The sequence below is a fragment of the Podarcis vaucheri genome, assembly GCF_965113315.1.
Source record: "Podarcis vaucheri genome assembly, chromosome: 4".
NCBI lineage: Eukaryota > Metazoa > Chordata > Lepidosauria > Squamata > Lacertidae > Podarcis > Podarcis vaucheri.
Window position 1 is genome coordinate 105,600,025 of NC_138762.1, and position 21,245 is coordinate 105,621,269.

Sequence of the window (21,245 nt, forward strand, 5' to 3'; positions counted from 1 at the left end):
CATGGTCTATCACAGCGGTGGGGAACTTGATTTGCATCCTGACCTCAGCCCAGCCCTTATGGGCCATTTGTAAAAGGTTTCTTAAATGATGGGTGCCATCAGTGAGTCCTGCCCCTTGCCAAGGAACAACTGAGAGCCCATCTTAAGGGATCAGAGCTGGAAGTTTCCCACTGCTGATTTACTGTTATGCTGAACTAGACCAAGTCTCAGTGATAAAATGATGCCTGTTACCTAGATTATCTAGGGGCTGTTGCCAAGTATATGAAGCACAAGGAACTCCACAAAAACTATTGACATTTCCTTATTCAGAAATAAGCTAATGTGAAAAATAATTGCATGTTTCCGATTGTTGACAGTGCAAGATCATTTGACACTTCTGATAAAATAGGATACAATGTACGTTTCTTCAGAGTATGCAGTTTGCAAAAGACCAATAAAACAGGCATATCTGTCAGTTTAATCAATATAATGTGCCACATGAAAAATGCTTTCCAATCTCATTTTAGTCTGAAATTTATCTGTGGGGATCAGAGAGCACATTGGCAAATTTTCAGCATTCAACAAGCAGTTCAATGAGCAGTTTGTAAGTGTTCTGTCAGGGTAAAACAACTTAATGTGACAGGTTCCTGGTGACTTGTATCATAATGTTCTCCTTAAAAAGTTTATAATAGTACTTAATTTGGGATAAAGTGACAATACAATCTGTGGATTTATCTTGTTGGGGAAAAGCAAGAGGGAATGGTATTCTATTCTGAGCCAACATTTTCAGAGTATATAACATAGTGCGTTATAGATAATGTTATACCACAAGGGTTGCACCCAGACGTGTCCCTCCACTGATGGAAGACTCATTGATCCAGTGGAGCCTTCTGTTAGTGGAAAGCAGGGAGGCAATTTTCTCTGATTCTAGATTTCTGTAGTCCACCGCAGCTGCCCCAAATTCATATTCAATATTCATGAATAAACCTACACAGTCCATTCAAACAACCTTTAAAATTGGAAGGGAGATGATTATGGTGTGGGGAGAGCTAGGTCATTTGGCGTATATGAGGACTTGTAGGGTGGGGAGTTGCAGAGCGCCGCTGTTTAAATGGGATTTACAACCCCCCATGCGTTAGTGGAAACAATTTTACAGTTTTCTGGATCCAAGCAATGGAATATTATTTGTTTATTGGTAAATAATCTGCATAGATAAAATGCCAGTCCTCCACATCGCGTTATATGTTTGCATAACTAGGAAATATACCCCATATGTGAGCCATGCAGATGAAGAGGTGCAGCTATACAGGACTATACTTTGTTTCAGCCAGCAGCACCCTCTCAGGGATGGGCCAGACCCAGGTCAGAGACAGCTGAGAGCTGGTTCCAGGGGAGCCAAATCCATAAAGGGTATTGTGAGCAGAGTCAAGTCAGGCCAGGGTCAAATTCCAGAAAGGAAGGTCACCAAGAAGAAGTCTGCTGGGCAAATGAAGTGGAAAGTCAGGTCTTAGTAAGTAGAACAAAGAAACGCTTAGCACCATCATTCGTCTGGAAGTCTGACTAGTTAAACTTGAACGCTGCGCCTCCAGCTAGCAAACTCTGACTGAATCTACTAAGTGGAGATTTGGCTTCCTTCAGACTATTCACTTTTGCTTTTGTCTCCACAAAGAAACAAGTGTCCACCTTTAAAGGGAACCTGCTTGCTTTAGGAGTCTTTGATGATGGGATGTAGAGGTGGTTGGAGCATGAATGTGGCTTCTGAGCTGGAGTTCTTAGATAGTAGTTGTATCTCTTTAGGCTGAAGATGTTGATTATCCTTTCTGATGATGAGAGTTCTGAGGTGGTAGGGACATTGAGGACTGTTTCTAAAGCCCAGTTTAGTTTGAGAAATTGTCTCTGCCTGCTGTCTATGAGGACATGTTCAGAGCCCTGTGGAATGCAAGTGAGCATCTATCCCAGTGGCATCATACTACTTAATATTATTCCAAATTCACTTGCATTGGAAAGTAAAGTGCATTGTTGCAACAAGGGAAAAACCTGCCTCCTTTCCCCCACATATGGTGACCTTGTCTTTTTACTGTCGGGCATTGAGATGCAACGTGCCTCTCTGGGAAAAACATAAGAAACACTGCACTGCTCTCAAAATGTAAAGAAGAAGCATTCTTAGGAAGAACTATATGTAAAATAATTACCGGTATATCTAACGTAACATGTAATATCATTCCCAACTTATGGTTCAAATGGGTAGAGATGTGTTGTGAAAAATATACATAATGTATAGAAAGAAAGCATGCAACCAAAGTTCAAAATATTTTAAAACAATGAAGATTTGAAAAATACAGTTGCATTTTGACTATAGAGGATTTTTCAGTTGCTGCATTCGTCCCAGAAAAATAGCTATCTCATTTGCTAAATAAATAGCTTTTTATGGCACATATATTTCAAGGGCGGTTTTTACATCTATGAGTTAATGAAGGTTAAGATGTGGTTTCTGCTTAAAGAAATAATATTCAGTTACTCTAACAGATTTCAAGATTTGATTTTGGTCTTCTACCTATCAAATGAAATTAAATCTTTATGATGGAGTTACATGCAGTTGTTAACCAAGTATTTCTGTTCTGTTTTTAAAACTGTAATTACATTTCTTGAAAATTATAATGGTTTGATACAAAATTAATTTAAACCCATTAGTTTAACATCTGTAAACATTTCCATTATAAATTCTCAAAACGCCACATATTGTTTTTGCCTGAAGATGGTTTCCATATTCCCAGTGTATCAAATCTGGGCTGCTTAATTTGCATATTACTGATGCAAATTGAGGACATCAATTTATTCCTGTGGAAAGGCATCTCATGTCAGGAAAGAGTGGCTTTTCTCATTTGTCTATTTATATATTAATACTTACACATAGATACACTGCCTACTCCTTGTTTCTTCTTTGCGAGATCAGCAGAGATGTGGCAGAGTTTTGTGCTCGCTTGTCCCCATTTCTCATATTTTAAAATTACATGGCTCTGTATTGGTTTTCCCTCAGATCTTGAATCTTGCTGGATGTGTGCTAAAATCCAGTCACCTTGCATTAAATTGTGAAGTTTTTTCTTGGTTAGGAGGCATACTTCTTTGGTAACGTTTGAATTTGATAGAACTCAAGGGAGGACCCAGCTAGTGGTTATTTTGCACTCTGCTTCACCTCTGCTCAATAAAGATATCTAGTAAACACAGTACAAATATAAAAATGATATGTATCCCACAGTCAGGATAGTTTATATTTGCTACCAGGCATGAGTGTTGCAAAGTATATCCCTACTGCCTGCAATGAAGCTGGTTTTGTGACCCAGGCTATCTCTCATGTCCTGAGCCACATAAACCTGGCACTTAGCTTTAGAGTAAATCAAGCAGGTCAAAATATTCGCTAATGCAAATAATATGCCCAAGAATGGGATTTATGATGTGTTACTAATTCCATTTAGAGATTATGTGATCTGAGCAGAGAGAAGACGAAGGCTGCTTAACATTAATGTATTTGTTGAAACAAACAAATAAATAAAAGGTTCAGGGTCAGTTCACACTCTCCTAAGTAAATGGTGAAAGCGCTGTGCTGGAACACTATGGGAATTAGCAAGGAATGGGTTGTGCTACCAAAAAAACTCACATCCTCCCCAAACACCCCAAAAAGTACTGGATAAAATTAGACCTTTAGGAGGGAAGCAAGAGCCATCTAGGCAACTAGATTTGTAGGCCAGTTGATTTGTTGCTATTCATATTAATTTGTGGACATTTATTCCCATTAGACTACTGTCAGGGAACTGACATCAGAGGGAAAGGAGGTGATAGGGCTCCCAGAGACGGGGAGAGACTCAACAGCCAAAGCAGGGACCAGCAGGGGGAGCGCGGGGTCTCTGGAGGAGGATCTCAGTAATACTGAGAGAGACGCAGCAACGCAGGCAGGAAGCAGGGGAGAGAAAGGGGTGAGAGACACGTCCAGCGAAAATAGTGGGGAGGTGTCAGAAGCAACTGCAGGGAGACCCATGCTTCGTCGGAAGCTGTCACGTCGTGAGTCCAGGAGACGTGTTTCCGTTAAGGAACTTCTTTGTTGGAGGCGTTTCCGCAAACAGCCACTGTCGGACTCTAATAGTGACTAGAGCAGACATGTCTGAGGAGCTCTGTCACACACAGAGGTTTGTGGGGCCGCACAAACTCTGAAGGGGCACCATTTTAAGCACAAGCAGCTAATCATCCCCTGATAGCAGTCCGACAGTCTCTGTACGCTGCCTGTGCAGGAGAAAGCATCATGAGCGACCCAGCCGGAGCCGGAGTAGCAGGGGGAGGAGCTGATCCAAGCTTGGAAGAAAGATACCGAGCATTGGAGGTCCAACTGGCGCTGCAGACGGCGAGGCTCGAGGAGAGGAGGGCTCAAGATGCAGACAAGAAGGGGAGAACCACTCAGTTCCCCAGAAAGGTACCAGGATTGGTGCAGAAGTTTGGGGGGGACCCCAAGGATTACCATGCCTTTAGGACTGAAATGCAATATGCCCTGAATGTCCAGTTTGATGAGTTCCCTGATGAGGAATCTCGAGTTGCTTTTGTAATTGGGCATCTTGAGAAGGGCGCGCGAGACTGGGTTCGACCCCTGATGGCAACGCACAACGATATCCTAAAGGACACTATGAAATTCTTTCGTGCAATGGATATCATGTTTTCCAGCGACATTGAGGAAGGGGTGGTGCGCAGACAGTTAATGGCTTGCAAGCAGGGAAGCAGATCTGTCCGTGAGTACTGGACTGAATTTACCATGCTGATTCACAGATTGGGGTGGGATTTATCGGCAGCACCCATTCAGATGCTATTTGAAGAAGGTCTTTCTTCAGCTGTGAAAGACGAGCTGGCCAGGAGCCCCAGGGCGGTGTCTATGGATCAGCTGACCAAATCTGCGCTGACCATTGGAGCGCGCCAGGAGGCAAGAGCCTTGGAGAGGCGGGAAGGGAGAGGGGAACGTTGGAAGGAGTTACGCATTCCAGACATTCCTGAGCCAGCTTTCCCGCCGGCAGAGCCGATGGAAATCGGAACAGCCCGCGCGCGCGCAGTTTCAAAGCCCAGTGAGGGGGCGAAGAAGGAGGGAAAGGGAGCCCGGAAATGCTATCTCTGCCAACAGCCAGGCCACTTTGCCAGAGTCTGCCCCCAGAGGAAGGAATGGCAAGGAATGGTGGGAGCTGTTGAGGGGGAAGAGCAGGGAGAAACGGAGCAGGTAAAAGCCAACGCCTGGTTGCCATCAGGGCACTGCAGCCAGGCCAAAGAGCAGTGAAAGTGCCCCTTCCCCAAGTGCCAGTGCCAGAAGCTCCTCGACCTGCTCTAGTGATTGAAGTGTCGCTAGAGCTGCAAAATGGACACCCCCTAAAAATAAAGGCACTGTTGGACTCAGGCAGCTCCTGCAATTTTATGAGCAAGGAGTTTGCTGCTGAACACCAGATACAGACTATCCCTTTAAGCAACCCCCTGCAGGTGACCACGATCGATGGCAGGGAACTGTTGGGAGGAGGAGTCAGCTTGCAGACCATCCCAATGATAATGAGGGTGGCAAGGCACACAGAACTGATAGCGTTTAATGTGGCCACCTTGGGAGGTGCTCCCATTATTTTGGGAATGAGCTGGCTAGCCCTACATGATCCGCTGGTGGGCTGGCATCAAAGAGTGGTTTCCTTCGGTTCCGCACATTGCTTAGAACACTGCAGGGGGGAAAAGGGGTCAGCAGGGGCCCAAGCCACCCTGGCAGGGACTGAAGTAATGGAGAAGGGGAAGGTGCCACCACAGTATGCTGATCTCAGCGACGTGTTCAGCGAGAAGGAAGCTGACCAACTACCTCCGCATAGACCCTTTGATTGCCAGATCAATTTACTCCCCGGAGCACAGCTTCCTGTAGGCAAGTTGTATGCCATGTCAGACAGGGAAATGCAGGAGTTGCGAGCGTTCATTGACAAGAACCTGAAGAGAGGCTTCATCAGAGAGTCCAAGGCAGCGGGGGGTAGCCCAGTGTTTTTTGTGGACAAAAAACACACGGACAAGCCGAGGCTGGTATGTGACTTTCGGGCCTTAAATGCAGTGACCGAGCCGGCGGCTTTTCCTATGCCCAGGATTGATGATATTTTGACCAGGGTGCGGAAGGGAAAGATTTTTACAAAGCTGGACCTAAGGGGGGCGTACAACCTGATACGTATAAGGAAAGGGGATGAATGGAAGACCACCATGTTCACCCCTTTGGGGGCATTTGAATACTTAGTTATGCCTTTTGGATTACAAACAGGCTCCGCGTGTTTTCAAGCTTTCATGAACCACGTACTGGGGCCTTTGCTCTACAAGAATTGCGTGGCCTTCTTAGATGACGTGTTGGTGTATTCGGAGAATGAGGAGCAACATGTGAGAGACGTCAGAGAAGTGTTGAGCAGGCTGCAAGCCAACAGACTGTGGGTGAAACTGGAGAAGTGTCAGTTTCATACCAAGGAGGTGGAATTCCTGGGGTACCGCTTGTCAGATAAGGGGTTGGCCATGGACCCCGGCAAGGTTCAAGCGGTGCTGGAATGGAAAACACCCAAGACCAAGAAGGATGTGCAGAGGTTCCTAGGGTTTGGAAACTTTTATCGTAAGTTCATCCGAAACTTCGCCCACCTGACGGCGCCCATCACGGACTGTCTCAGCAGCAAAAAGAAGTTTGTTTGGACGGGGGAGGCGGAGCGAGCGTTTGAGGAACTGAAAAGGGCCTTCGCCTCTGACGAACAACTTCTACATGTGGATTTACAAAAAAAGCTGAGGGTCGAAACAGACGCGTCGGACAGAGCCATAGGGGCGGTGCTTCTTCTGCAGCCGGGGAAGGAGGGGTCAGAGTGGCGACCGTGTGCCTTCTTTTCGCGAAAGCTGAACAAGTCTGAGAGGAACTACACGGTGTACGACCGGGAACTTCTTGCAATTTATGAGGCCTTCCGGAGATGGAGGCACCTACTAATTGGTGCACAACAGAAGGTGCAAGTGTGCACGGACCATAAGAATCTAGAGTATTGGAGAACTGCGCGAGTGCTCAACCAACGGCAGTTGAGATGGGCCCAGGAGTTCTCCAAATTTAACTTTGAGATTTGTTACGTACCAGGCCCGGAGAACGTTAGGGCGGACGCTCTCTCACGCAAACCTGAATATTTGGAGGGAGAGGGTGCACCCGAAGAGACCCATGTCATTCCCGAGGACCGCTGGGTGTGTGGGGCGGCATTGGTGGGGCAAAGGGAACTGGTAGAGGGAACGGGGCAGGATGAATACGCCCAGGACAAACTCAGGAGTCTTAGGAGGGAGGGAGACAAACCCGGGGGTTTTGAGGAGAGAAATGGGGCGTTGTACTACAAGGGAGCGTTATACATACCTGAAGGGGAATTGAGGGAAAAGGTACTCAAGCAACTGCACGATAACCCCACAGCAGGGCATTTTGGGCAACACAAAACCATGTGGCTGGTTACCAGGGAATTCTGGTGGCCCAAGGTTAGGGAAGATGTACGGGAGTATGTGAGAGGGTGTGACCGATGCCAACGAGCCAAGGGGGAGAGGCGGGCGCCGGCAGGTTTATTAGAACCACTACCCACGCCGGAAAGACCGTGGGAGGCAGTGGCAATAGATTTCATGACTGATCTGCCCAGGTCCAAAGGGAAAACAGCCATTATGGTGGTGGTAGATCTGTTAACCAAGATGGCCCACTTTATAGCCTGCTCACATGCGGTCACAGCAGAAGAAACCGCCAAATTGTTTGTGGAAAATGTGTTTAGGTTGCATGGCGCCCCCTTGAGGGTGGTTTCGGACCGAGGGAAACAATTTACTTCCAGGTTCTGGAGGAAGCTCATGAGCTTACTGCATGTAGAGGTTAATTTCTCTACTGCCCGTCATCCAGAAACCAACGGGCAGGCGGAAAGAGCTAATGGTGTCCTCCAGCAATATTTGAGGTGTTATGTTAATGACAGAGAGAATGATTGGGTGGAGAAGCTGGCATTGGCAGAATTTGCTTACAACAATGCAGAGAACGTGTCCACGGGGATGAGCCCTTTTTTGGCCAATCACGGGTGTCATCCCCGAGCCTTCCCAGGGGGGGAGGGGGAGAACTGGAGCGTTCCAGCAGCAGAACAGTTCGTTGAAGAAATGGAAGCGATCCATCGCCAACTCCAACTTAATTTAAACCGGGCGAAGGAGGAATATAAGAGGCAGGCAGACAAAACCAGAAGGGAAGGGGAAAGCATTAGGGTGGGAGACCAGGTGTGGCTGTCCACCCAAGGGTTACCATTTAAAGGAGGTTGTAAGAAGTTAAGACCCAAAAGACTGGGCCCATTTGAAGTCACGCAACAGGTCAACCCAGTGGCTTTCAGACTCCGGTTACCGAACCACATGAAGTTGCACCCAGTGTTCCACAGATCGTTGCTGTCACTGTATATAGGGGACAGAGAGGGGAGGGTCAATAGGGGACCAGCGATGGAGGAAAAAGAACACAGCTACCATGTAGCGGAGATTCTAGATTCCAGGTGGAAGGGAGAGCAAGTAGAGTATTTGGTAATGTGGGAAGGGGAACCGGAGTCGGAAAACACCTGGGTCAGGGCAGAGGATGTAGATGACGAGGTTCTAATTGAAACTTTTCATCAGAGATTCCCTCGTAAACCCCAGCCAGTGGCGAGGTTCCGGAGGGAATACTTCGCCACCACCGACGAAGAAGAGGAGTTGGAGGGGTTCTCTGATTCCGAGGTGGAGGAGGATTCAGCGAGTCGGAACGAAGACCGATGGAGGGAAATGTTCGAGACGTCTGAAGATGAAGAGGATTCGTTTCGGGGTTTCAGCTCCTCACCGCCCAGAGGAGAGGGAGGGGGCGGGGGGGAAGGGGGCCCTGGAGGGGAGGTGGATGTCAGGGAACTGACATCAGAGGGAAAGGAGGTGATAGGGCTCCCAGAGACGGGGAGAGACTCAACAGCCAAAGCAGGGACCAGCAGGGGGAGCGCGGGGTCTCTGGAGGAGGATCTCAGTAATACTGAGAGAGACGCAGCAACGCAGGCAGGAAGCAGGGGAGAGAAAGGGGTGAGAGACACGTCCAGCGAAAATAGTGGGGAGGTGTCAGAAGCAACTGCAGGGAGACCCATGCTTCGTCGGAAGCTGTCACGTCGTGAGTCCAGGAGACGTGTTTCCGTTAAGGAACTTCTTTGTTGGAGGCGTTTCCGCAAACAGCCACTGTCGGACTGCTATCAGGGGATGATTAGCTGCTTGTGCTTAAAATGGTGCCCCTTCAGAGTTTGTGCGGCCCCACAAACCTCTGTGTGTGACAGAGCTCCTCAGACATGTCTGCTCTAGTCACTATTAGAGTCCGACAGTGGCTGTTTGCGGAAACGCCTCCAACAAAGAAGTTCCTTAACGGAAACACGTCTCCTGGACTCACGACGTGACAGCTTCCGACGAAGCATGGGTCTCCCTGCAGTTGCTTCTGACACCTCCCCACTATTTTCGCTGGACGTGTCTCTCACCCCTTTCTCTCCCCTGCTTCCTGCCTGCGTTGCTGCGTCTCTCTCAGTATTACTGAGATCCTCCTCCAGAGACCCCGCGCTCCCCCTGCTGGTCCCTGCTTTGGCTGTTGAGTCTCTCCCCGTCTCTGGGAGCCCTATCACCTCCTTTCCCTCTGATGTCAGTTCCCTGACAACTACAGATGACAGCCTTAGTGGTTGTGTGTCCGAATGAAAAAAACCAATTATAGGTTAGATTTTTACATATTATCTGTCCTGAATTGGTTGGTTCTCAGGGTTGTTGTTTGGTATTGGTAAAATGTTGTTATAAGTTTGGTTGTTGTACTGATACTCTTTTTTATGAGTTAATTATGGAATGTTCATTTTTCTTGGTAGGAAAACATAATGGAAGTTATAAGAAATCAAGAGTTTTTATTGTTGCCAGCAGAGGAACTCCATAAACTTCTTGCAAGTGATGATGTGAATGTTCCAGATGAAGAGACCATTTTCAATGCCTTAATGAAGTGGGTTAAGTATGACATGCAAAGGAGATGTAATGACCTGAGTATGTTACTTGCCTACATCCGATTACCACTTCTTCCACCACAGGTAAATTGTTCTTCTTCTTAATAAAAGCTGTATTTTTTAAAGGCATAATATTTTTTGCTTTCATAAATAAAGAGTTTTGAAGCATGCATCTTGCTCAGCAATTTGAAGTTATGTTTTAGTCTTTTCATATTTATAAAGTCTTGGCCAGTGGCTTACCAGTTTTCTTCTGTAGACCAGGGCTAGCCTGTCCTGTTTCGCCACCTGAGGTCAAGCAAGAACGTGCCACTGCCTGCCCACTACCACCGCTGAGTCCTTCCATTTCTGTCATTGTCACTTGTCTTCCGCCATGGAGTGGGGAGATGAGTGGCAACACTGCAGTTGGGAACGCCCCAGCTCACGCTGAACTTGGCAAGACCCAGGACGCTCCTCAAAACTTGCAATTTCTCTTCCCCCACCTGTGGATGAAGAGGCACAGTAAGGAGGAAACAGGATGTGGGGGAAATGAGCAGCTGCTATAGTTGACTAATTCTTTGCATCAGGCCCTCTTGTATTTGGAGTATTAATGACAGAAGTAGTGGTGGTGGCCTTTGAAGAATGTGTTGGTAGTAGTTTATTATGCATCTCATTGAGAATCAGCTGTATAAAGATTAGAAGAAAATTATCTTTGCTATAAGACGGCTGAGCTGTTATGACTTGTCTCCCTCTCTGCCATTATTAATAAAGTTGGCACTTAATTTTGCCTAAAATGAAATTTTAGTAAGAATTTGGATGTTCTCCTAGGACAAAATATTTGAGGAATTTTAAAGGAAGCAGAAAGTGTTTCAGGTTGATAGACAGGCATGGATTACCTCTGCCTGCACCAAGCTCCCCACACCTTACATTTCCTCTTCAGTAAGCACCAGTGGTGTGCTGTGTTTGGAAGACAGGAGAGCAGCATTGTCCCACAGCATTGTGCACAGGCTGATAATGTGGGTTGACCAATTTGTTGTTTAGTCGTGTCTGACTCTTCGTGACCCCCTGGACCAGAGCATGCCAGGCACTCCTGTCTTCCACTGCCTCCTGCAGTTTGGTCAAACTCTTGCTGGCTGAGTTTGACCAAACTCAGTTTGGTCAAACTCCATGGACAAAGACAACAGGGTTGACCAAAGATCCATCTAATCTAGCATGCTGTTTCCCCAGAATAACCAGACATATTCCTGTGGGAAGCCCCAAAGCATGGCATAAGGACAAACCCCCTCTCTTACATTAGGCCCCCAGGGACGGGTATTGAGGCATGCTGCCCCAATTGCAGAACATTTTACTTAACTTTGATGTCTACTAGCCATACATAGCTGTCTTCTCCATGAATTTGTCTAATCGGCTTTGTAAAATCCATCTGTTTGCAGCCCTAGTAGTTAACTAACTATGGGGTTGGTAGTTTAACTATGTGCTGCATGAATAAATACTTCCTTTTATTTACCTTACTTGGATGTCCTCTGGTTCTAGTATTTTAAGAAAGATGTCTCTATATATTTTACACACTTCTTTCATGTCTTTATTTACATCTTTTCTAAACCAGTGTTTCTCACTTTCAGGTGGGCCATGGTGCCACAGTCTGCCATAGTTTTTTGGTTGGACCAATGCTAGCCCCAGCCATTCCTCGCATAGCATTTGCCTCATTCACAGCTGCTGCCTACTGGATTGGCATTTTTACTGAGCTTTCCATCACGTCCCCAAGATTTCTTGCCTGCCCCGTCACCATCAGCTAAAATTCCTTCCCCCACCCCTTCTCTCTCCACCTTCATTAGCTCATATGGATTTCTGCATTGTCACATCTGTTGATTTGCATTCTGTATTGAAAATATCTTGCTTCATAATTAAATTGACTTTGCATTGCTAGTCCAAGAGGATCTGACAGCTTTTGAGCTAATTTCATAGTCGTGTAAAATTTGTAATCATTTGACATCTGATGGCATCACAATAACTGAGTGACAGGGAAGAACCTGAACCACCAGAAATGTCAGTGTTTTTCAGAATTTCATGTACTGTTCTTCCACTAAGTGCAGTTAATGTGAACTCTTTGTACCTGTCACAAATGCTATTGAGATAAAAAAGGTACTGGCAGTTTAATTCTAAAGCTATCAAAATTCTTTGTCTTATATATACACAATTTGACCCAAATGGCCATTCATTTCATGGCCTTATCAGTGAAAAATTTGAAGAACTGACATGCTGCTTTTAAAGTAAAAAAGAACTAGTGTAGAAGTTTATGGTTTTTTTAAAAGGAATTTGAAGTCGCATCTCTTTGAATATAAAATGCCGAATTAATGTAACTGAATTAGTAACAAATCTTAAGTACTATAGTTAATTCTAGTTAATTTCTTTAGTTAATTCTGGGGTATCAGTACATCAGAATAATATTTTGATAAGAACTTTTCTCTCTACCGACAGTCCCGTTTACTGACAGCAGTACAATTGCAGTATCAGTGAAGTCATTTGCCCAGGCAGGCGCATAATGTAACCCATGATAACAGCAAAATAATAAGACTGTGCAATGGTGATGGGATAAAATCAGGCCAAATCTTTATTGACAGCAGCAGGCAGGGTATTTTGCTGCAATCTATGGGTCACAGCGCCACTGGACAAAGGCGTCCCTTGCTTACTGGACACAGGACAAGGCATTTTTTTATACAGGGTGCATAGTTCTTTTCATTGCTTGTTTTTTCTTTCTTTCCAAAGCCAAAATTATTCTAGAAGGCCAGATAGGGCCTGTTTATTTATGGCTTTAGCTGCAGTAAAACTGGGAGCAGCCTTTAAGGTCCTTCTTACTATTACCCCCATTGCAGGTAGAAGGCAGTGAGTGCAACGGGGATTCAACACCTGAATGCACAATTGTTCCTCTTCACTAAGTAATTTCTATCCATGGAAAGAGGAGCAGGGAGAGGACGCAATTAATAAAGATATATAAGCTACCTGTGCAGCTAGAGGAATTTTTCTGAGCCATCAATACTGTGGGATATATCTAAACCTCAGGTGGAAGCCCATTCCCCAGCTGTCTGAAGGCATTGTGTCACTTGTAGTAGTCCTGGCAGCATTTCTTGAATATGTTGTCGTTGTTTAGTCATTTAGTCGTGTCCGACTCTTCGTCACCCCATGAACCAGAGCACGCCAGGCACTCCTGTCTTCCACTGCCTCCCGCAGTTTGGACAGACTCATGTTTGTAGCTTCGAGAACACCGTCCAACCATCTCGTCCTCTGTTGTCCCCTTCCTCTTGTGCCCTCAATCTTTCCCAACATCAGGGTCTTTTGACTATACTCTCCACTAAATGTTTGGGGCAAACTACATGTTAATCCTAGGTACATAGCTGTGCTTTTAAGTGCAGAGTGCTTTTCTTAACTCAGATTGCTGGTGTGGGGAGCCTGATCTGGATCAGGGCCCTAGAACCCACTGCTGTGGTTCAGGCTTGTAATTAGCAGATCTTCCATTGAAGTGATATATTCTTTCCAAAGCAAATGGCATACACAGGATACTCAGAGCCAGATCAGGCGGAGATAAAGGGTTAAAGCCCCCAACCCTTATGCTAGGGTCTTGACCCTGCCCTTACTGGAAATTTGTCCTTAGAGGAAAAATGCCCCCTGCTCTAAATGGATCTGCCCAGTGGCTTGGGTAAAAAGTATATTTTTTTCACTAACCTGTCCTGTGTTTAGCAGACTAGTGAATAAGCACTAAAGTGTTCAACCTTTCTGGTGATATGCATTGTGGGCCCAGGCATTGCAACTCTCAGTCCCGAACCCTCAACAGATTAAAGGACACCTGAGACTGGCTTGGGCTGAAACAGACCACAACTTTATTGAATACAGTTGAAAGAGGTTGGGCTTGGGTATAGAACAAATATTATTTCCAACTATTGTAAATCACAAGGGGAATTAGCTGACAGAAATGCGTACAATAATTAACAATGTTTTAAATTTTCGCCTACCATCTGTGAGTCCCTTTGCCATCTGAGATGTGACAGATACCTGAAAAAGGACCTTTTCTGCCGCCCCATCTTTAGAACATTTTCTCCCAGGAGGCTTGCTTGGCACTGATTCTGCTTTTTCTTTAGTGAAAGATAAAGACTTTTTTTATTCTCTAAACTAGACTTTTTAATGTGTTGCAGTCCAGCTTCAAAAAAGGTGTGAGGGGTTTTTTCTTCATTACTTTTCTTTGTTGTTTTATTGCAGAATTTTTGGTGTTGATACTTATTCTTTGAATATTTTTATGAAAGCTGCTTTGTGGTTTTTTTCCAGAAAAACAACACACAATAAAATACTCTGAACAAACACAGATAAATAAATAATTTCTGTGATGTCAATAGAACAAACATCAGTATAAAAACAGTATAAAACTCAAACACGTAACACCACTCAGCAGATGCAGTTCATCAGCTAGTATCAGGGTAAGAAAACAGCAGCATTTTAATTGTCTTCTGAAAATCATCAGAGAGGAGTCTGACAGATGGAAGGGGGAGAGAAGAGGAGAGACTCAATGACTGAAAAGATTCTGTCTCTTGTTGCCATCCACCTCACCTCGGGAAAAACGAGGTGCATTTTGAGTCTCTTAAAGATGATTTCAGTAGCTGGGCAACATGCAGGATTCCGTGGTCCTCTAGGTACCTCAGTCCCAAGTTGCTCCAGAATTCATACAACTAAATCAACACTTTGAGTTGCGTTCTGAAACAAACTGGAAGCTTGTATAGTTCTACAAAGAATTGGCAAAGTGTGTTCCTTTTATTGATAGCAGTTAGCAGCCCAGCTGTAATAATAGTAGATTCTGAACCATTTTCAAAGGCAACCCCATGTAAAACACATTGAGTGACTCTGCCAGTGTGCCTGCACAGCCCTGACCTCACAACTCTTATTGCCAACCATCCTAGTAACTCACAGCAACTCCAGTTTTGGGAGGGCAGCTCCATTCCACATCCCCACTGTGTCAGCTGCTCCTGAATTTAACAATAGATTCTATCAGGGCCTGTATTGATAATTTCCTTTCTGATCTGCATTTCCTCCCAGTTGGGAATCCAGAGCAGTATAGAGTATCGTTAAAATACAGTCAATTCAAAAACATTGCATTAAATCCAATAAATGTTCCCTACATTCAACAGAACCTAACTTAAGACTGAAACAACATATTTCAACTGCTGTGTCCCCAGGATATTTACTTCCAAAAGTCTGGATGAACACATTTGTCTTTAGCTGATGCCTAACAGTCGCCAGAGGGATGCGGGTGGCGCTGTGGGTTAAACCGCAGAGCCTAGGGCTTGCCGATCATAAGGTCACAGTTCAAATCCCCACGACGGGGTGAGCTCCTGTTGCTCAGTCTCTGCTCCTGCCAACCTAGCAGTTTGAAAGCACAAAGTGCAAGTAGATAAATAGGTACCGCTCTGGTGGGAAGGTAAGTGCTGTTTCCGTGTGCTGCTCTGGTTTGCCACATGACCTGGAAGCTGTACGCTGGCTCCCTAGGCCAGTAAAGCAAGATGAGCGCCACAACCCCAGAGTCATCTGCGACTGGACCTAACAGTCAGGGGTCCCTTTACTTAAGTCGCCAGCAAAAGGGGCAAATGTGCTTCCCTAGGGAGGTGATGCCAAGCATGAGAAAGTACTGTAAGCACTGCCCTAGACCTGCCCCCATTGGCAGAACCAAAAGCAGGGCCTCCCTTGCTAATGGCAGGGCATGGGCCTGAAGATAATCTGAAAGTATAATACATGATTGCGGCCTTGTCTCATTTTTCCAAGAAAGGCCAAAGCTGAAGAATCAGCCAGATATGATAAAAGGTGTTATAAACTAGAGAGGATACCTGAGCATCTATCCATAAAGTCGGATCTAATAACATGCCAAGCTATATGTTTAGGAGAAGTGCAACCCGAAATGGCCAAATTCCTATTCTCCAGAGAGCTATTTGACCAATGAGGAGAACCTCAATCTTACCTGGATTGACCTTCATTCATTGGACATTTATTGTGGACTTCTACCGTCACAGCTTAAGAGGATGGAAAGGGTTTCAAGAGGTCTGTATCATCCATATACTGATAACATTTTTCTTAAAATCTCTGGGCAGCCTTCCCCTCATAGCACTGCATTCATTCATTCATTCATTCATTTATAGCATATTTATTACCATCTCTATTCATGGTTAGGCTGGTGTGGAGGGAAGTTTTCCTTCGTATACCCTAGACCCAAGCAGTCTGGGACTTTAAAAGTAAGCACCAGCATTTTAAATTGAGATTCAAAATGGATAAGAAGATGTTTCTGAATCCAAGACATATATTCCCACAAACTGTTCCTGGTGAATAGTAAAGCAACTATATTTTACACTAGCAAAAGTTTAGCCTTCAAAGGCATGTAAGCACATTGCAGTAATCAAAGCTAGAGGTTAGTAGGGCATGGATAAGTAGCCAAGCTTTCTCTATCCAAAAAGAGATGCAGCTGGTGAAGCAGTCTTGGCTCATGAAAAGGTTACTGGACCATTGATAAAACCTGGACTTCCAGTGACCTTGTATGAGGAATACAACCACATCCAGCACTGCTTGAACCAATGGTTAGATGAACCACCTTCCATCAATCCTTCCGTCTTCTTTGGACTGAGAGTCAGTTTATTCATTTCCATCCAGTCCATTACCAATTCCAGACATTGTTCAGCACATTGACTGCATCATTTGGAAAACCACATATTACACATACTACTTGGAAGTCCTACTGTGCTCTGAGAGCTTATTCCCTAGTAAGTATATTTAAGGCCGCAGCCTCAGACGTAACAGAAAAGTGGGCGTCATGTCATTGAAAAGTCAGTTATAATACAGCATATTCATTTATTTAAGCTCTACCACACAATACAGGCATTTTTTTACAGATATTCTAGTATTTATGCAAAATAGTAATATGGCATGACAATACAGAAATTCATTCTTCAGGTAGCTATTTTAGTATGTGCAAAAATAGAATTATTTTACTCTCTGATTTTCTTCAAGCGTGGCTTTTGTAATAATTTATAATATATTTTCATTCAAGGTAAAAACATAATGTGAAATAGTCAGTGGAAATGAAAACCAAAAAACTAATCCAGATAAATTATTATTGCATTTTAAAAGAATTTTACTTTAAACTGAGATTACTTATGTAAAGTGTTACATTTTAAAATCTTAGCCACATAAACCCACTTAAAGCTTTCAATGGAAAAATGCCAGCTTTTAATTAAAATAGATTCAAGAAGGGATTGAGAATAATTACACTGGATTTATTTTACGGCTAGCGAACTAAATCAGAATATTGGTTAAGGTGAGACTGGATCAATTGGGATAGCAAAGGTAATTTGCATTTCTAATTCATGCTATGTCATTGTGCAAAGATTTCCTCATATGGATCCTTAAACTTCTCTAGAATGGAATCTCATGAGACGACCTGAAAAGATGAAAAGGGGGGGGGGATACATTGACGAACGTTCCTGTTAGAATAATGTGATATTTTGGGGCAAACAAAATGGAAGTTTGATTTTAAATGCTATATATTCAATAGGCCACGCAACTCAATGGGAGCACCTGGGAGCAAGCCTAATGGACCTCAGTGGAGCTTGCTTCTGAATTGATATGCAGTGAATTGTGCTTTTAGCATTTACTCCTTCTGGGTTGCATCCAGCAAAGTCATATTGTTAGCACATGGACTTCTGCTTGGGCAACAGAGCTTCCCCCTTCTTCTCCCCACTGCCCCCTCAGATTCCACAACATTCAGGAGTAAATGAGCGCTACTGACTTCAGTGGCCAACTAAGAATTTTCAGTACAAAACACTTTGTAAAATTACATTTCAAATTGCCTTTGTTAACGAGTCTCAGATTGTGTGTTCTCATATTATTTATATAGTGATACAGCATTTTAATACCAAATATAGTATGTATTTTATTTTGTTATGCAGCAGCAGAATGATATCTAATCACAAAACAATATTCTTATGCCTAGGGCACTATCCCTTGCTTCATTTTGGATGCCTTGCTTAAGTTGCTGTAGAGTGCAACATATCAATTAAAGTAGCTGAAATCATGAAGAATTATAATATAGACTGCTAAAGGAGCAAAGCATATTGAAAGATTCCTTACTTATTTAAATATTATGTTAATAGTGTAATGATTTGAATAATTTTGTTCCAGAAGTTGATTTTAGAATCCTAAAAAGGAAAATCTAAACTTGGAATAGACAAGATGTACGTTGGCTCTTAATCGAGTTGCTGTTTGTACATTAGTAATTTAGCAATTATCTCCATCGTCTGCTACAAGCAACACTGACCCTGTTTAATAAAAGAATTATAAACAGTGAATAAATGAAAACTCATCTGCAATAAGTAAGAAAATGAATTTTGCTGAGGAGCAGTAATTGGTTCTTGGATGCCACCAAGGCATTAGCAATCCATCCTTCTCTTGGTTTTTTATTTATTTTAAATTTCTAGTATTTTCAGAACACTGTATATGGGGCACAGTTTTCTCCTCCTCTTCCTCCTCCTCCTTTTTTGTGCGCCAGTGCATGGGTACATTGATTAGATCACAGTGCTAGTAGAACTCCTGATTTAACTCTGCAATTGAATCAAGATATGAGCTGGTGTTTGAGGGTGACCTGAGTAAAAATTACAAATAAACCAAAAACACATATACTAACTAGAAACACAATAATTATATTTTCTTTTAACTAAAAAGAAATCCCATGAGTCTTTCCCATGAGCCTCTGCCATCACCAGTGCCTCACTGAAGGAGAAAGCGGACAGAACCACACACCTCAGCACTGTTTATAAGAACATAAGCCTTGCAGAATCCGGCCAGTGCTGATTCAGTCCAGCATTCTGTTCTCACAATAGCCAACCAGGTGCCCATGGGAAGCCTCGCCTCAGCTGTCATTCCCAGTAACTGGCATTCAGAAGAATACTGCCTCCAACAGTGAAAGTAGAAGAACATAGACAACTTGGTAAATGGCCATTGATATCCGCCATTCAAGTCAGTGGCCAGCACTGCTTCTTGTGTGAGTTTGTTGGCATCAGTCTATCTCAAGAGACAATGGAAGAGTGTGCTACCAGGTGTAAAGTCAAGTCATTGGAGAATTACAGAGCCTGCTGCGACTATAGAGAGCGATAGGCGAGAGACATGTTTTATTGCAGATGGGGCATGTGAAGGCTCCTGGTTTCGCTGGTGCAAATGCACCCTGGTATTTCTTCTCTCTAGTCTCCTTCCAGCAGTCCTTCCTCCTCTGGTCATTGCTGTGGATACACGGCCTCACTGTCTCTCTCAAGAGTTTCAGTGGTTTTTGCTCAATGTGATTGCATCAATGTCAGTTGCTGCTTTGGAAGAATTTAGGGTGGGTGGTTGGAGTTTAGTTAGAAATGTGAAAATATGACAGTGTGTAAAAAGTCAGTATTTTCATCCAACTTCATTCTTTTGTGTATGTGTACTCTGGGAGCACTGCTGGCATTAAATCAAACACTTTTAGTTGTTTGTAGTAAGTTTTGAGCATTTTGTATTAGAAAGGACGAGAGCAGAAGATGTCTGCAAGGCTTAACTTTTGTGAACATGCCTAAGCCGGGTTTTTGTCAGAATGTTGATATGGATTGGAATAACAAATAACTACTTAGAATGCATTGCAGAGCTTTTACAAAAGCAATGATTTCCCCCCAGATAATAAGATACCCTATTAACCTCAAAAAGAATATAACCAGTCAGCTAGCTGATCAGACTGAAGTGCTGCGAGAAAAGGTTGAGCGAGTGTTTTGCACTGGCTGGAAAGTATTGGCAGGTTGCAAGAGAATTTTCACTGAAAGGCATCAAGAAAATGACTGACCAAACTCAATGGGTTTATAATCAATCTACCTTGTCTTATCTAAAGAGGTTTAGAAGATATTGTGTTAGATATCTGTTAGAAGAGATTATCAAATTCCTGCAATGTAGACTCAGTGGACTGCAAAGTGTTTCAACAAGAATATGGTTTAAAAGTTCTAGTCAGTTAGAAGTCCATTGTTAGGAACTGAGAAACCTTCATTCTTATTTTCTTTAAAATGCACCTTGATCTGAATAAATCTGAAGTTGTAACCCACTGTATGTAGTACAGTGGCTATTTTTTCCAGCTGTGTTACTGATACAAAATATCAAAATGGCTAAATGATTTCTACCCCAACATATAAAGTGAAGCTTTTCATATCAAGTTCTAACAAATTTAAAAAAGTATTAATCTAAAAATTGTTAATATAATCGTGTGACACCTGAAATTTCTGACCAGATATATCTAGGATTGCCCTGTAAACAAGACATTGTCCAGTGCCGAACCAAATTCTCATTAAGAGATGAAACCTAGGTTGGTACACTCAACAATTAGGCCCATCACATGGAGAATAAAACTTCAGATAAATTAACCTCATTTGTCATGTATGTAAAACCTACATCTTAAGAAACAGATTTAAACACATTTTAAGTGGAGCATTATACTATGCCTCAGTCCTATCTAAAACAAAGTCTATTTTGATTTTAAAATAATTTACCAACTAAATATAGGGCCAGACTTTGAAAAGCAGCCCAGATTTTCTATCTGCATTCATAGGTGCAAATTGAGGTACTGCTTCAGAAATTTTCAGAAGACACAATTCTGAACCCCAATAAAGTTTTTTGGGGGGAGAAATGCTTGCCATGTTGGGTGAGGCTTCCTTTCCATCAATCTTCCCCCCCCCTTCAGCGGGATTTTTAAAAAGCACTTTAAATACGTATCTGTCTTCACTTTTTACTATTTAATGAATTTACAGTCTATCCACACTATCTTGTTTTAAGCTAAACAAATTGTGATATTCAACTAGGTTTACTCTGAGTGAACCTATTGAAATTAATGGCCCCAATTTATTCATATTCATTTAAATAGATTGACTCTTAGTAAAACTTAGTTGAATACAACCCATACATAGGATTGTGTTGAATACCAGTTAATCTCATGAAAAGATAATCTTTCAACATCTCTTCTGCTTATCTTTCTTTGAGTGTTTTGTTTTTAACATTTTGTTCATATTTCCCTGCCATTAGCTTATACTAGTCATGCCTCCTCTGTTGATAAACAAATTGACTTGCATTGGTTATGCACAGCAACGAAGAATTTCATTGTCCTTGAATCATTCAACATCTGCATCAACTGCTTTCTCATTGCATGTTCAGTGTGAACATGTTGCAATATATTGATGCATTTTG

At 43.3% G+C, this 21,245-nt stretch overlaps 1 protein-coding gene and 1 long non-coding RNA gene across 6 annotated transcripts in view; one reads left to right on the plus strand and one right to left on the minus strand.

The window, feature by feature from the left end:
• The window catches only part of LOC309531769, a 303,126-nt gene that overhangs the window by 276,940 nt on the left and 4,941 nt on the right, over nucleotides 1-21,245 (minus strand). The window lies entirely within an intron of this gene.
• Nucleotides 1-21,245, plus strand: part of KLHL1 (kelch like family member 1) — a 152,094-nt gene that overhangs the window by 62,250 nt on the left and 68,599 nt on the right. For all 5 annotated transcript variants that reach the window (XM_082221419.1, XM_082221415.1, XM_082221417.1 and 2 more), the window contains exon 5: nucleotides 9,879-10,091. In XM_082221419.1, the coding sequence (XP_082077545.1) occupies nucleotides 9,879-10,091 (213 nt within the window). The remainder of the gene's footprint in view (nucleotides 1-9,878; nucleotides 10,092-21,245) is intronic.